Source organism: Vipera ursinii, assembly GCF_947247035.1.
Source record: "Vipera ursinii genome assembly, chromosome: 11".
NCBI classification, from domain to species: Eukaryota; Metazoa; Chordata; class Lepidosauria; order Squamata; family Viperidae; genus Vipera; species Vipera ursinii.
The window spans coordinates 12,979,432-12,991,970 of NC_139524.1; the positions used below are offsets into that span (position 1 = coordinate 12,979,432).

The 12,539-nt window shown below is 44.9% G+C and overlaps 1 protein-coding gene and 1 long non-coding RNA gene across 3 annotated transcripts in view; one reads left to right on the forward strand and one right to left on the reverse strand.

Annotated features, from left to right (window-relative positions):
* The window catches only part of LOC310645575, a 590,514-nt gene that overhangs the window by 371,590 nt on the left and 206,385 nt on the right, over positions 1–12,539 (forward strand). The gene's annotated exons all lie outside the window — the stretch shown is intronic.
* Positions 1–12,539, reverse strand: part of ADAMTSL3 (ADAMTS like 3) — a 156,484-nt gene that overhangs the window by 135,015 nt on the left and 8,930 nt on the right. Inside the window, exon 2 of the mRNA XM_083371306.1 lies at positions 6,492–6,579. Within this exon, the coding sequence (XP_083227432.1) occupies positions 6,492–6,569 (78 nt within the window). The 5' untranslated portion in view covers positions 6,570–6,579. The remainder of the gene's footprint in view (positions 1–6,491; positions 6,580–12,539) is intronic.

Here is a 12,539-nt window from a genome sequence, read left to right on the forward strand (position 1 = left end):
TGTAAACTTATTTCATCCACCTGTGCGCACAAGAAAGCAGAATCAAATTTTAACAAGTATCTTTTTTAATGATATGAGAAATGTAATTGTTGGGAGGATTATTGTGAGGGAAACAGTTCAGACATTTAACTGTAAATCAATTTTGAGAAAATCTTAACAGATAAAAACGGTTTCAATTTCGACTCTAGGGGCTGGTGCTCATCTCTGTTTCAAAGCCGAAGAGCCAGCGCTTGTCCGAGGACGTCTCCGTGGTCATGTGGCCGGCATGACTAGATGCCAAAGGCGCACGGAACGCTGTTACCTTCCCACCGTAGTAGTCCCTATTTTTCTACTTGCATTTTTACGTGCTTTCGAACTGCTAGGTTGGCAGAAGCTGGGACGAGTAACAGGCGCTCACTCTGCTACGCGGCACTCGGGATTTGACCCGCCAAACTGCCGACCTTCTGATATATATTTAATATATATATATATATATATATATATATATATATATATATATATATATATATATATATATATATCAGAATCAAAATTTAACAATAACAATGATAATGATAATAATAATAATCTGCCACAGCAACAGCTGCCCACATTTGCTAGGAAGTAAAATATTCTTCTAAAATTGCATTATTGTTATTACTAAGACACAACCTTATTAATTTAAAGTATTTTATTTTCCGCAGCTGAGATTGAGTGTTACACCAGTGACCAAGTTCTCTACATGGAAAAAAAGAAAAGAAAAGAAATGGATCAGACACAGTCTGGAAAAATCCATCTCAGTGCTTCCAAATGGGTGTTATTCACATTAACTTCTCACCTCTTAACGGACAATTCACAACACAAGTGAAATAACGACTTTGAAAACAGGAAGAGAGGAAAAAACCATTAAAAAAAAATTCTTTGGCCTCCAGCTGGTTAGTTGTTGAATCAGCCAGATGGGAACAAAGCCAAACGTCTTGCAATATTGAGCCCAATAGGTGTGGTTTGATGAGGTTATGGTTTTTAGGGACCTTGGCTATAATGTGATGCTATTTTATGATTTCTAGGTTTTATGTAAGGGTGCAGTAGATAAAATGCAGTATTGCAGGCTAACTCTACCCACAGCCTGGAGTTTGATTCTGATCGGCTCAAGGTTGACTCAGCCTTCCATCCTTCGGAGGTCAGTAAAAGGAGGATCCAGATTTATAATAATAATAAAGTTGGAAGGGACCTTGGAGGTCTTCTAGTCCAGGCATATCAAACTGCCGGCCCACGGGCTGGAAGCGTCACACCACAACCATGCCCACCCCTTTGCCAGCAATGGGGAAAAGTCCTGATACGTTGTTTGACATGCCTGTTCTAGTCCAATTTCCTCCCTGAGCAGGGTGTTGGACTAGAAGACCTTCAAGGTCCCTTCCAACATCACCATCATCATCATCAATAATAATAATAATAATCAACATGCTGACATTGTAAACCACCCAGAAAGGGCTGTAAAATGGTACAGGGTGGTATATAAGCCTGGGTGTTATTGCTATTACGTCTCGCACTGAGCATTGCCCAAACTCAGTGATATAGATGGGTGGCTATAGTCATTCTACAAATAAATAAATATAGCAGTGAACCAAGAAACATTTGCATGAAGCAGGGAGCCCTCCAGAAAATATCTTCTAAATACCTTTGGATAAACAATAGTGGCGAATCTCTGTAGCTCAGGTGTAGGATGAGGTTGAAGGTTCGTTGTCCAAGCTGATGGGTTGGTTTCTGAACATCTTCAGCGGAGTTTAAGGAAAGTCAGTGCCAGTGTTCTTCCATTCACAAGGGCTTCAGGTGTGGGTGTGTCAAGGAAGGGTCTTGTGATGGGTCTTGTGATGGGTCAGGTGTGAGTCCTCAACCAACCCACACGAGCCCCCCCGCCACTCATTCACTTCCCAATCACCCTGATCTGATGTAACCTCCCCATCACAAGACCCATCACGCAACTCACTGATGAATCACACCTGACTCACCACAAGACACTCACTTGATACACCCACACCTGAAGCACTTATAGTCAGAACAACAGTGACACGGACATCCCCTAAATTCCACTGAAGATGTTACCTAGCCTGGTAATGAAACGTTCGGAAACCAACCCACAAGCTCGGAGAACAAACCTTCACCCTCACCTTTGGATATCTGCACCTCTGTTAGCAAGCATCAGCCCAACTCTACTCTGCATCCAAGCAATAAACGCAAGTGGAATGTCTGATGTTCAATTCGGGGTAGTGGTGAAGGCATCAGGCTGGTAACCGGGAGACTGGGACTTCTTGTCCTGCCTTGGACACAAAGCCATCTGGGTGGCCTTGGGCCGGTCCCTCTCTCTCGGCTCTAGAAAGGAGACAATGGCAAACCAATTCTGAAAAACCTTGCCAAGGAAACAGCCGTGTCCGAGAATTGGACACAACTACATGAAAGGAAAAGAAAAATGGAATTTAGGTACGCAAACGTAGCCGGGAAGAACATTTTCTTCGTTCTTGAGCTGATGTACAGATGCGCGCACACGGTGGTAGCCATGTTGCAACAATGGTTTTGGAGCCAACAAAAGCTCTTGATTTCTTCCAACAGAATTCCCAGAGAAGTATTACTCCTGACACCCCCAAAAGTCTGAATTATACAGTAAGGTCCCACTTAGTCAGCTTGCCAGCTTTACTGAACCTTCCTTTCTAACATATAGCCATAAGCTCTCACCATATTGCCAAAAAAGCTAGCTGTTACATGAGTGGAAGCCAAGATCTACAACCAGGCCCACACCCATACCTTTTCCTAAACAATAAAGTATCCGCCCAGGCCTATATCTCTCCTTTGACATCAAATGAGTTTACATTATCCCATTATGCTATTTTTTTTAAAATCTAATTGGAAAAAACCCACAACTGGCCAGATTCTTGCTTAGCACTAAAACAAACAACTGTTCACAAGGCCCAATGGCTAGATTTGCATCATATCCTAACAAAACAAAAACAAAAATTAAGCAATCAACAGAATGACTAGATTCATATACAGTATTAACCTAAGGCTTGTCTTCAGCATAGTTTATTGCAATAAATCACGGCTGGGTTTTTTTTGCAACTCCGTAAGCCAAACTAGAATTGGGTCAATCATCAGGAATTGAGCTTACACTTGCTTGGGATAAACCCATCTGACAATTTTTTTTTAAAAAAAAATTAAAATAAAGTATAAAAATAATGATTAAAAATAATAAAAAAATAACCATAAACAAATAAACTCCAAGGGCAGACTTGATGGGGCAGTAGGTCTTTTTCTGCTGGCAGTTTTCTATGTTTCTATGAAACAAAACATGTTATATCATATAGTGGCATTTGACAAGTTCTGGATGTATGAATTTCAACTCTCAGAATTTCCTCGTCATTGCTGAGATTTCTGGAACTTGCACTCTAGATACCTTACCAAGTTGCCATGCATAAAAAACATGCAAGGTGTCCGGACTAGGCTATCTCGATTTCACTCAAAGAAAGAAAAAAAGGATCAGGAAATATTATCAGTCAAATGGGCCAATTTCAACCCACTAGTCATAGTCCCTATCAACTTTGCAGCCAATGTCTTTTTTAATATATCTGAAACAATAAACTTGCAGAGTCACGGAGGAGATGAACAATTATGCAGATCAGAGTCATGTGAAATGTATGCTTCTAAAACTATAGTAGCATTTTAGCCACTGCTGTTCTTCAGCTGGTAAAAATCTTGCCAAATGATATATGTCATGGCAGCAGAAAAACAATCTAAATCATCCCTCTTAATCGGCCACAATTTTGGCACGGTCAAGTTCAATACAATAAGATTATCAGGCCATAGAAATTGCCCATCTTGATGGTAAATACCAACAGTTAACAGTTAGCAACTGTCTTGTAACAACAGCCTTAAGGGCACTTTGAACATTGTTTTACAATTCATTTGGGTAAACTTACATTTCATGCATTTGGAAACATAACTAGCTGGACGTTTCCTGGAAACCATATTTCTCTAGAGACCATTTTCCAGTATACCGTAATTGCATTATTCTTTCTAGCAACACTGAAGATAAATCTGATGCAGCTTTTTCAGTGTGTATCAATGTTCTTCTGCAGTTTTTGCTTTGCACTAATAAAGAGGCTCTTTAACCCACCACCTGTACCTAAATATCCACTGTCAAGCACCCTGAACATCATGGAGCTTCACACTAGGTCCAGAACATGACAATCTGTCATCTTGAAATCAACAGGAATAAACAAAGAGGCCAAGTTTTAAATATTCCCCATAGTTAGCTAGACTGTGAGCCAAGTGGAGAGCTGCAGAGGGTCACACCCAAAAAAGGCATCACCATGGACCCATACTTAAGCAACGGGCTCTGTCTTGTCTTTCCTGGCTAGTCTCTACGTCAGTCGTGGGATTCAGATATGTGAACAACCGGTTCTCTGTGTGGCTGCCACTTCCGGAAGGCCGTTCTGGGCCTGTGCAACAAAAAATTAGCTACCGGTTCTGTCGAAGTGGTACGAACCGGCTGAATCCCACCACTGCTCTAAGTCCCTCTTAGGTAAGGCAAGCAGTCATGGTAGGAGCGACAACGGCCTCTTTCTCACCAGCCTCAGAAGCCCAGTTCATGGGCCCATTATCCACATCTGTAGAGAGTTCTCTACAGGTATTTGTTGAAACTCTAGAAAGAGTGCAGAGAAGAGCAACTGAGATGATTAGAGGGCTGAAGGCTAAAACATATAAGGAATAGCTGCTGGAATTGGGAATGTCAAGCTTAAAGAAGAGAAGGACAAGGGGTGACAGGATAGCAGTGTTCCAATATCTCAGGGGCTGCCCCAAAGAAGAGGGAGTCAAGCTCTTTTCCAAGGCACCTGAAGGCAGGACAAGGAGCAACGGATGGGAACTAACCAAGGAGAGAAGCAACCTAGAACTAAGGAGAAACTTTCTGACAGTGAGAACAATTAACCAGTGGAACAACCTGCCTCCAGAAGTGGTGAATGCTCCAACATGGAAGTTTTTAAGAAGAGACTGGACAGCCATTTGTGTGAAATGGTATAGGGTTTCCTGCCTGAGCAGGGGGTTGGACTAGATGACCTGCAAGGTCCCTTCCAACATCATCATCATCATCATCATCATATTATTATTATTATTATTATTATTATTATTATTATTATTATTATTATTATTATTATTATTATATTTTTATTATTGTTGTTATTATTATTATTATTATTATTATTATTATTATTATTATTATTATTATCTCAAGAACAAAAACATAAGTCAAGTTGCCTTTTGAAAAAGCCCCTTTGAGACTACACAGATGTGCTCTACAAGAATGAGTACTATACAATTTTAGAAGGCACTCAGTCAAGTAGTTTTCAGGCAGAAATCCGGTTGCTGGTTTTGCCGATTCCTCAGGTTAACCTTATGCTGAATATTTCAAAATCCGTTCGTTGCTCAATGTCTTCCAGTATTGATATTGGCCTGCCAAATGCCTTAAATAAATAAGCAGTTTTATTGCGGTAACCTATTCCCACTTTGTTAGTATTCGATGGAACTTTAAAGGGGGAAAAAAACATTCTACAATATAAAAACACATTAATACTCCATTGCTTCTAAAGCAAGGCTCTCAGCTTCCCTCTTCTCTACCCCATGTAAATTCTGCCAAAAGAGGAAAAAAGAAAAAAAAAGGAGGGGTGGCAGCTGTTTAGATCACAAAAACACTAATTAGAAGGCTACCATTAGTCATAAAAGCAAAAGCAAAGAGACTTGCATAAGCTTTGCGGTTAGCATTGTCAATGCTGAAGTATGTCGAAGATATGGCTAAATGTTTCACAGAAGAGACTGCTTGACAAATTCATAACTGTCTTTTTGGGGGAAACGAGGAAAGTATCTAATCTTCAGCCTTTGCTTCTGTGCCCTTTGGGACCAGACGTAACTACAAGTCAGTGAGTTTTTAAAAAATGATAATTTCTTCTTCATGTTTGTCCGGCTGACCAAAACCTCTAGGGTACGATAAAGAACTCGCAGAGAAATTTGTACAAAGAATAATTCAGCAACCTCTTAGGTGGGAAATTTTAGATTCCTTTTGAAAAAGAGGACGGAATTTATGACCCGTAATCCCCAGCCTAACTCTTCCATCCTTGCCTTTGGAGACAGGGGCCTTAGGGAGTTCTGCAATCAGTGACACCTTAAACAAAATGACATTTCCTTAAACAAAAGTTATAGAATTTACTTAACTTCTTAATTAATTTATGTACTTAATTTGCCTCATAAAAATTAACTTCAATAAAATAAAACAACATCCAATAAAATCAAATTTACTTTGGTTTTGTTCTTTCTGAACTTTTTTTTTTAAAAAAACAAAACCATTTTCGAGAGCCCTAGATTTCCTGGTACCTGAGTCGGCGCTGCAAACCGCCTGCCTGGTCCTGGTTTTGACCATGATGCTATATTAGCTTTTTCTCCTCCGATCCATGAGCAGCGCTCTGGCTTACCTGAAGACTGACGCAGATGGAAATGACAGCGGACCAAAGCACCTTCCCAAGCCGTCTGGGGATGTTGACCTTGGCCATCTTCTGGAACCTTGAAAAGAGCAGAAAAGGACTTTGGAGGTCGGTATGCGTAGTTCTCAAAATGCCCCCTGCCAGAAATTGAATGACTAAAGCAAATTGAGCTGAGCAGTCCAAACCAGTCCCTGGAAACGGCGCAGCCTAAACAGTGGAGGTTTGTCCTGGCCAGGAATAGAGACTCGCGAGGAACAAAATGAGTCCAGCATAAAAAGTGAGGGACTCTCAGTTAGGCCAGGAGGACCCAGCCTTCTCCCCTTGTTCCTTTCTTCCACCAGTGCATGGAGGCCGAGACCTTCTCCGTCCCTTTGTCCCCTGCAGCCAAAACGAAATCAAACCTGCTCCGTTATTTCAACACTTTTCGCCCTGCTTCCCGACAAAAAAAAAAAAAAAAGAGGCAAAGGCCAGAACTTTTAAGCTGCATTTGCCAAAACATCCAAGCCATGTTGGAAAAAACAACAGCTCTCGCTCAACTTTGCAGAAAGGAGGGGAAGGCTGGGGAGGGGAGCGCACAGGATTGTTTTGTGGATTAGAAACAGAGGATCTTTCAATGTTTTGTTTTGTGTTTGTTTTTTTTTGTCTAAAGGGCATAGTCAAATTGCCTTTCTTGCCCTGCCAAAACAAATTATTTTGTTAAAAAAAAAAAAAGTCTGCAGAGTTAGAGACTCACCAACTGCTGGTTTTACTCTCCCTTTCTATGAAAAGCATTTTCCCCACCCAAACTTAACTGCAAAGAGGTTTCTGATTTTAGCCAACCGGCTGGCAAGGTTCCACCTTCATGATGTTACAGTACAAGGGGTTTGCAACGTTGCTCAAAGGTGAAGAGAACGCTAGAGGCAGCGGCAGCCTCAGAGTTTCTCTCGATCAAGCCGTCTCTTGTGCTTCTTTCTCTTCCGTCCACGTGCCCAGCGTGGATGCCTGTCTGGTCGTGCCAGCGCTGCAAAAGGTGCTGAAGGATGGAGACTAACTGTGCTTTCTAAGCTCCACGTCCAAGAGCTGCTTATTTCCCCAAAATTAACATGCCTAACTTCAGGGATTCCAGCTGCCTGAAACAAGCTTGAGATGAGCCTGGTTCCCAGTGACTCAACCGATTTAGACGATGTGCAGGTAGTCCTTGACTTACAACTGTTCAAACTTCACAACGGCACCGAAAAAGGTGACTTATGACTGCTTTTCACACCCACGGACATTGCAGCATCCCCGTGGTCACCTGATCCAAAGTCGGACGCTTGGCAACTGGTTCGCATTTACGACGGTTGCAGTGTCCCAGGGCCATGTGATCCCCTTTTGTGACCTTCTGACAAGGTCAAGGGGGAAGCCACTTAACAACCTCGTTATTAATTTAATAACTGCAGCGATTCGCTTAGCAAAGCATGCCAAGAAAGGTTGCAAAATGGGGCAAAACTCACCTAACAACTGTCTCCCTTGGCAACAGAAATTTTGGACTCAAATGTGGTCGTAAGCCGAGGACTATATCTGTACATGGGGGCTTACCTCAAATATTTGCAATTCGGAGTACTGCCCGTATCAAACATAGCCCTCACCCACCCAAAAAAAATTCAAGGCATATTTACAGAGTTCTCTTAGAAAAGGATATAAAAGTTGTTTGCTATGACCTTGCTCAGGATGTTGTTCACTTTCCCCGTTCAACCTACAGCTCTGGAAATACTTCTCTTATCCATACTTAAACTAGGCCCAACCCTGTTTAGTTTCTCAGCTCAACCATGTTGAAGCAGATTGAAGCTCAAACTTGAAAAGAAAGCCAGCACCACCACCTATATCAACAACATCAAGTAACCAAGATCAAGCCATCAAGGCTTAACAGGGTGGCTATTTTCCTCCTCCTCCTTTTTATAAGATTTAATACTTTCCCTGAAGATAAAGCCTTCTTCCAAAATATCCTCTGTCACACGGTTTTAAACCCCAAAAGAAAAATGCCTAAATCAATCAAAGGCATCAGAGTGGCTAGTTTGAGATCGAAGCCCATCAGACATGGTATCTTCTTGGGTAGAAGAGGATGCCACAAGGAAGATCTGTTGGGTTTTCAAGATTCTTATTATTATGCCCTAAAGTTCCAGAAGGTCGGCAGTTTGGCGGGTCGAATCCCGAGTGCCGCGTAACAGAGTGAGCGCCTGTTACTCATCCCAGCTTCTGCCAACCTAGCAGTTCGAAAGCACATAAAAATGCAAGTAGAAAAATAGGGACCACTACAGTGGGAAGGTAACAGCGTTCCGTGCGCCTTTGGCATCTAGTCATGCCGGCCACATGACCACGGAGACGTCCTCGGACAAGCGCTGGCTCTTCGGCTTTGAAACGGAGATGAGCACCGGCCCCTAGAGTTGGAAACGACTAGCACGCATGTGCGGGGGAACCTTTACCTTTACCTTTAAAGTTCCATGAGTTTTCATCATCTCCCTTTTCCTGTCCTGGCCTACCTCAAAAGGCCGACAATGATTGGATTTATGCAAACACAAAATTGATTGGTTGATTGCACATTAATCCAACCAATGTAGTTTGTGGCTGTTGGGTTGAGTTTACTCAATGTTCTTAACCAGATCGGTTAAAAACCTACCTGTGCACCACAGGCTGTGCTTATTTAATTTCAATCTGGCTTTTTTTTTATTCATGGCTTGGCAGTTTTTAAGTACCAAGCTCCTATATTTAGTTTATCCTACAGCACTTTTTGCAAACCCTGAAACAGTTAATCTGAACAGTGCAAATGCCAACACAGAACACTGATTAATATGTGTATGGTGTGGAAACACAGCCCACGTATGCCACCTTGTGCAAAATAAGTACAGCACGAAGAGCCCTCTTCATTCCAGAGATATCACTTTAAGGAAATTTTAGGTCAAAAAAATATGTGAATTAGATTTGATTCAAGAAATTGCCAAGTTTATTCTCTGCCAATCTGGTTTGGTCAACAGGCACGCTGTAAGAATCCCACTTTCAGACTTAAAAAAAAATATCTGTTCCTTCATTGAGATACTTACATGTATGTTTTTCTAAGTATTGCTAGAAAATTGATTAGATTTCCAAATAAGGGTTTGGAAATCATGGCCAAGTAAAGTTTGAGTCTGCAATGCCACTGGAACTTCATTCCCTTGCATTTCTTCCATACAAAGTCTCTGTGTCACAGCAGGGATTAAGCCAACAAAGGTCACCCCACTGCCTTTGAAATGGGATAGGATACAAAAATGCCTGTGATGTACATTACATAATGTAGAATGGCAGGCAGACTAGTGGAAGAGTGGCTGTGCGCAACACCACCACATTAAGCTCCTGCTGCCTCGGCCGCCTTACAACAAAGCCACAATCCGTGGTTTGCAACCTGCAACTGCTAAGTTCACGCAACAGGCTAGCAATCCACCTTACCATTTAGTGTAATGGATGATCACAGCCACAAATAGTTTGGAAGACTCTTTGCTAAGTACATTTTGACCGGTGGTGGTCGGTTTATTTGCAACCTGCAGTTATTCATCTATAGGCACAACCTGCTGTGTTCCGGGGTTCAAGGCACTTGCTCTGCCTCCCCTTCCTCAATTTATGGGCATAACAACCTGGTGAAGCAGGTGAGTTTAGGCTGATTTTCTCCAACTTTCTAGACTGAAGCGCAGCCGGCTGGCTAGTCAGCAAATCAAGGCTCTAGGCATATCTAAACCATTGGTTTCCCTAAGTTAACCAAAGGTTAATAAAACTCCTAAAACCAGGTCCGCTCACCCAATGGGGTCACCCTGGCTAAGTGAAAAGGCGAGCCTGGTTCTTCCCCGTCCCTACCCCACCCAGCTCCTTCTTCAGACCTCGACATAATGGCACTCTCCACGTGCCCAGAGGCTACTTCACTACCACACTGAAAGAGGCAAAAGAGCCTTCAACCTCTCGGGGGTGGCGTCCACCCCACCCCCCTCCCCTCCCCTCCCCGAAGCGAAAGCGGGCGAGAAGTAGAGCTGCGCCCCGTTCCTTTGGGCTCCTGCGGGGTCCCTGCCCGCCACCGCCCCCTTCGCCCACCTCGTGCGGCGGTTCCTCTCCTTCGGCGCCTCCTCAGCGGGAAAGGAGGGGGACCCCGGTCCGCAGACGGTCCGAAGTAGTCCCGGGACGTCGCCTCAGGCTTGCAGAACGGAGCTGGCAGGCGAACCAGTGCCCGCCCTTCCAACGGAGCAGGCGGGACGGTTAGGGTTCGCTCGCTCGCTCGCCCGTCCGCCCTGCCTGCCTGCCAGGCTGCAACCCACCGCCCAGCCGAGGTCCCTGGGAAGCCAAGCCACCGGGAGGGCGGCCCTCGAGCGCCTCCCCTCCGCCCGGGACCCTCCGTGGAGCTGCGAGCTCGAGCCGGGGCAGGCAAGCTGGCGCGCCAGAGGACTCGTGCGAACCCGAGCCACCGAGCGCGCGCGAGCCCCTCTCCTCCTCCTCCTCCTCCTCCTCCTCCTCCCACGCCCCGCCAGCAGCCTTCCCGCCCTGGAATCCGCGGTTGGAGCCAGCGGTGACCCGCAGCTTGCTTGGGAATGCAGGAAGGGATTGCTGACACGCGTCGGCTCCCGGGAACGTGGGAAAGGGGTGGTGGTGGTGGTGGTGGATTCCACTGAACGCGCCCCTGGGTCCCTTTTTAGCCCGGAAGCCGCCTCGGGAGCACCGCGCAAATTTCGCGCGACGCGAACCCAAGGCGCGGGAGGGGGGAACGGGGACCGAGTGACTGGGATAGCATGAAACGGGGAGGAGGAGGAAGAGGATCCCCAGAGGGTTGCACCAGCCCAGCCTGGACCCCAGCCGAGTTAATTCAGCGACGCTGGCCTCCGTTAGCGACGGCTAAGCGCGGTCCTGTGGACCGAGCGAAAAGTAGTAGCCCCCCGGTTCTTGCCCCCTACCCCACGCAGGGCGGCTGCCCCTGCTCCAGACCGCGGTGGTTTCGTGGCTCCGTCAGTCGTGGATTAACGCCGCGGTCGCTCAAACTAACGGCACACTCTGCCTGCTCAGAGGCTACAGGTAGTCCTCCGCAGTTCGTTTAGTGACCGTTCAAAGTTACAACGGCGCAGCAAAAAAAGAGTGACTTGCGACCGTTTTTCACACTTACGACCACTGTAGCATCCCCATTGGTCACGTAACTTACCTTTGGAGGGTTTGACGACCGATTCCTACTTGTGACCCTGGCAGTGCTCCGGGGTCACGTGACCCACCTTCTGACAAGCCAAGGCCACGAGGAAGCCAGATTCACTTAACAACCCTGTTAATGATTGAGCAACCGAAGTGATGCCCTTCACAAATGCGGCAAGAAAGGTCGTAAAACGGAACAAAAAAAATTCCCTTCACCGTTTTCCTGTCTTAGCAACATCAATTCTAGTCTCAACTGTGGTCATCCGTCAAGGAGGCAGGGCAGGACTCACCTCCCTCCGAGGCGAAAGCCAGTGAGAGGAAGGGAGGGAGGGAGGGAGGGAGGGAGGGAGGGAGGGAGGGAGGGAGGGAAGAAAGAAAGAAAGAAAGAAAGAAAGAAAGAAAGAAAGAAAGAAAGAAAGAAAGAAAGAAAGAAAGAAGAGGAAGGAAGGAAGGAAGGAAGGAAGGAAGGAAGGAAGGAAGGAAGGAAGGAGAGGGAAGGAAGGAGAGGGAAGGAAGGAGAGGGAGGGAAGAAAGAAAAAGAAAGAAAGAAAGAAAGAAAGAAAGAAAGAAAGAAAGAAAGAAAGAAAGAAAGAAAGAAAGAAAGAGGAAGGAAGGAAGGAAGGAAGGAAGGAAGGAAGGAAGGAAGGAAGAAGAAGAGAGGGAGGGAAGGAAGGAAGGATTCAATAAGAAGTGCTAATCTGCATGTGGGAATCTGGGCGCTTGTCTAATATCCTAGAAAGAAGTTTTGTCTTTTAACAGCTCAGGTTTTTCGGCCGAGTCCATTCACATGCTGGCTCCATAGGTCCTTTTGCATCAAATCCAGCATACACACGACTAAGTGTATCACTTTTGGGTGGCGGGCATTTCCAACGCATTGACGTCACGCTTCCT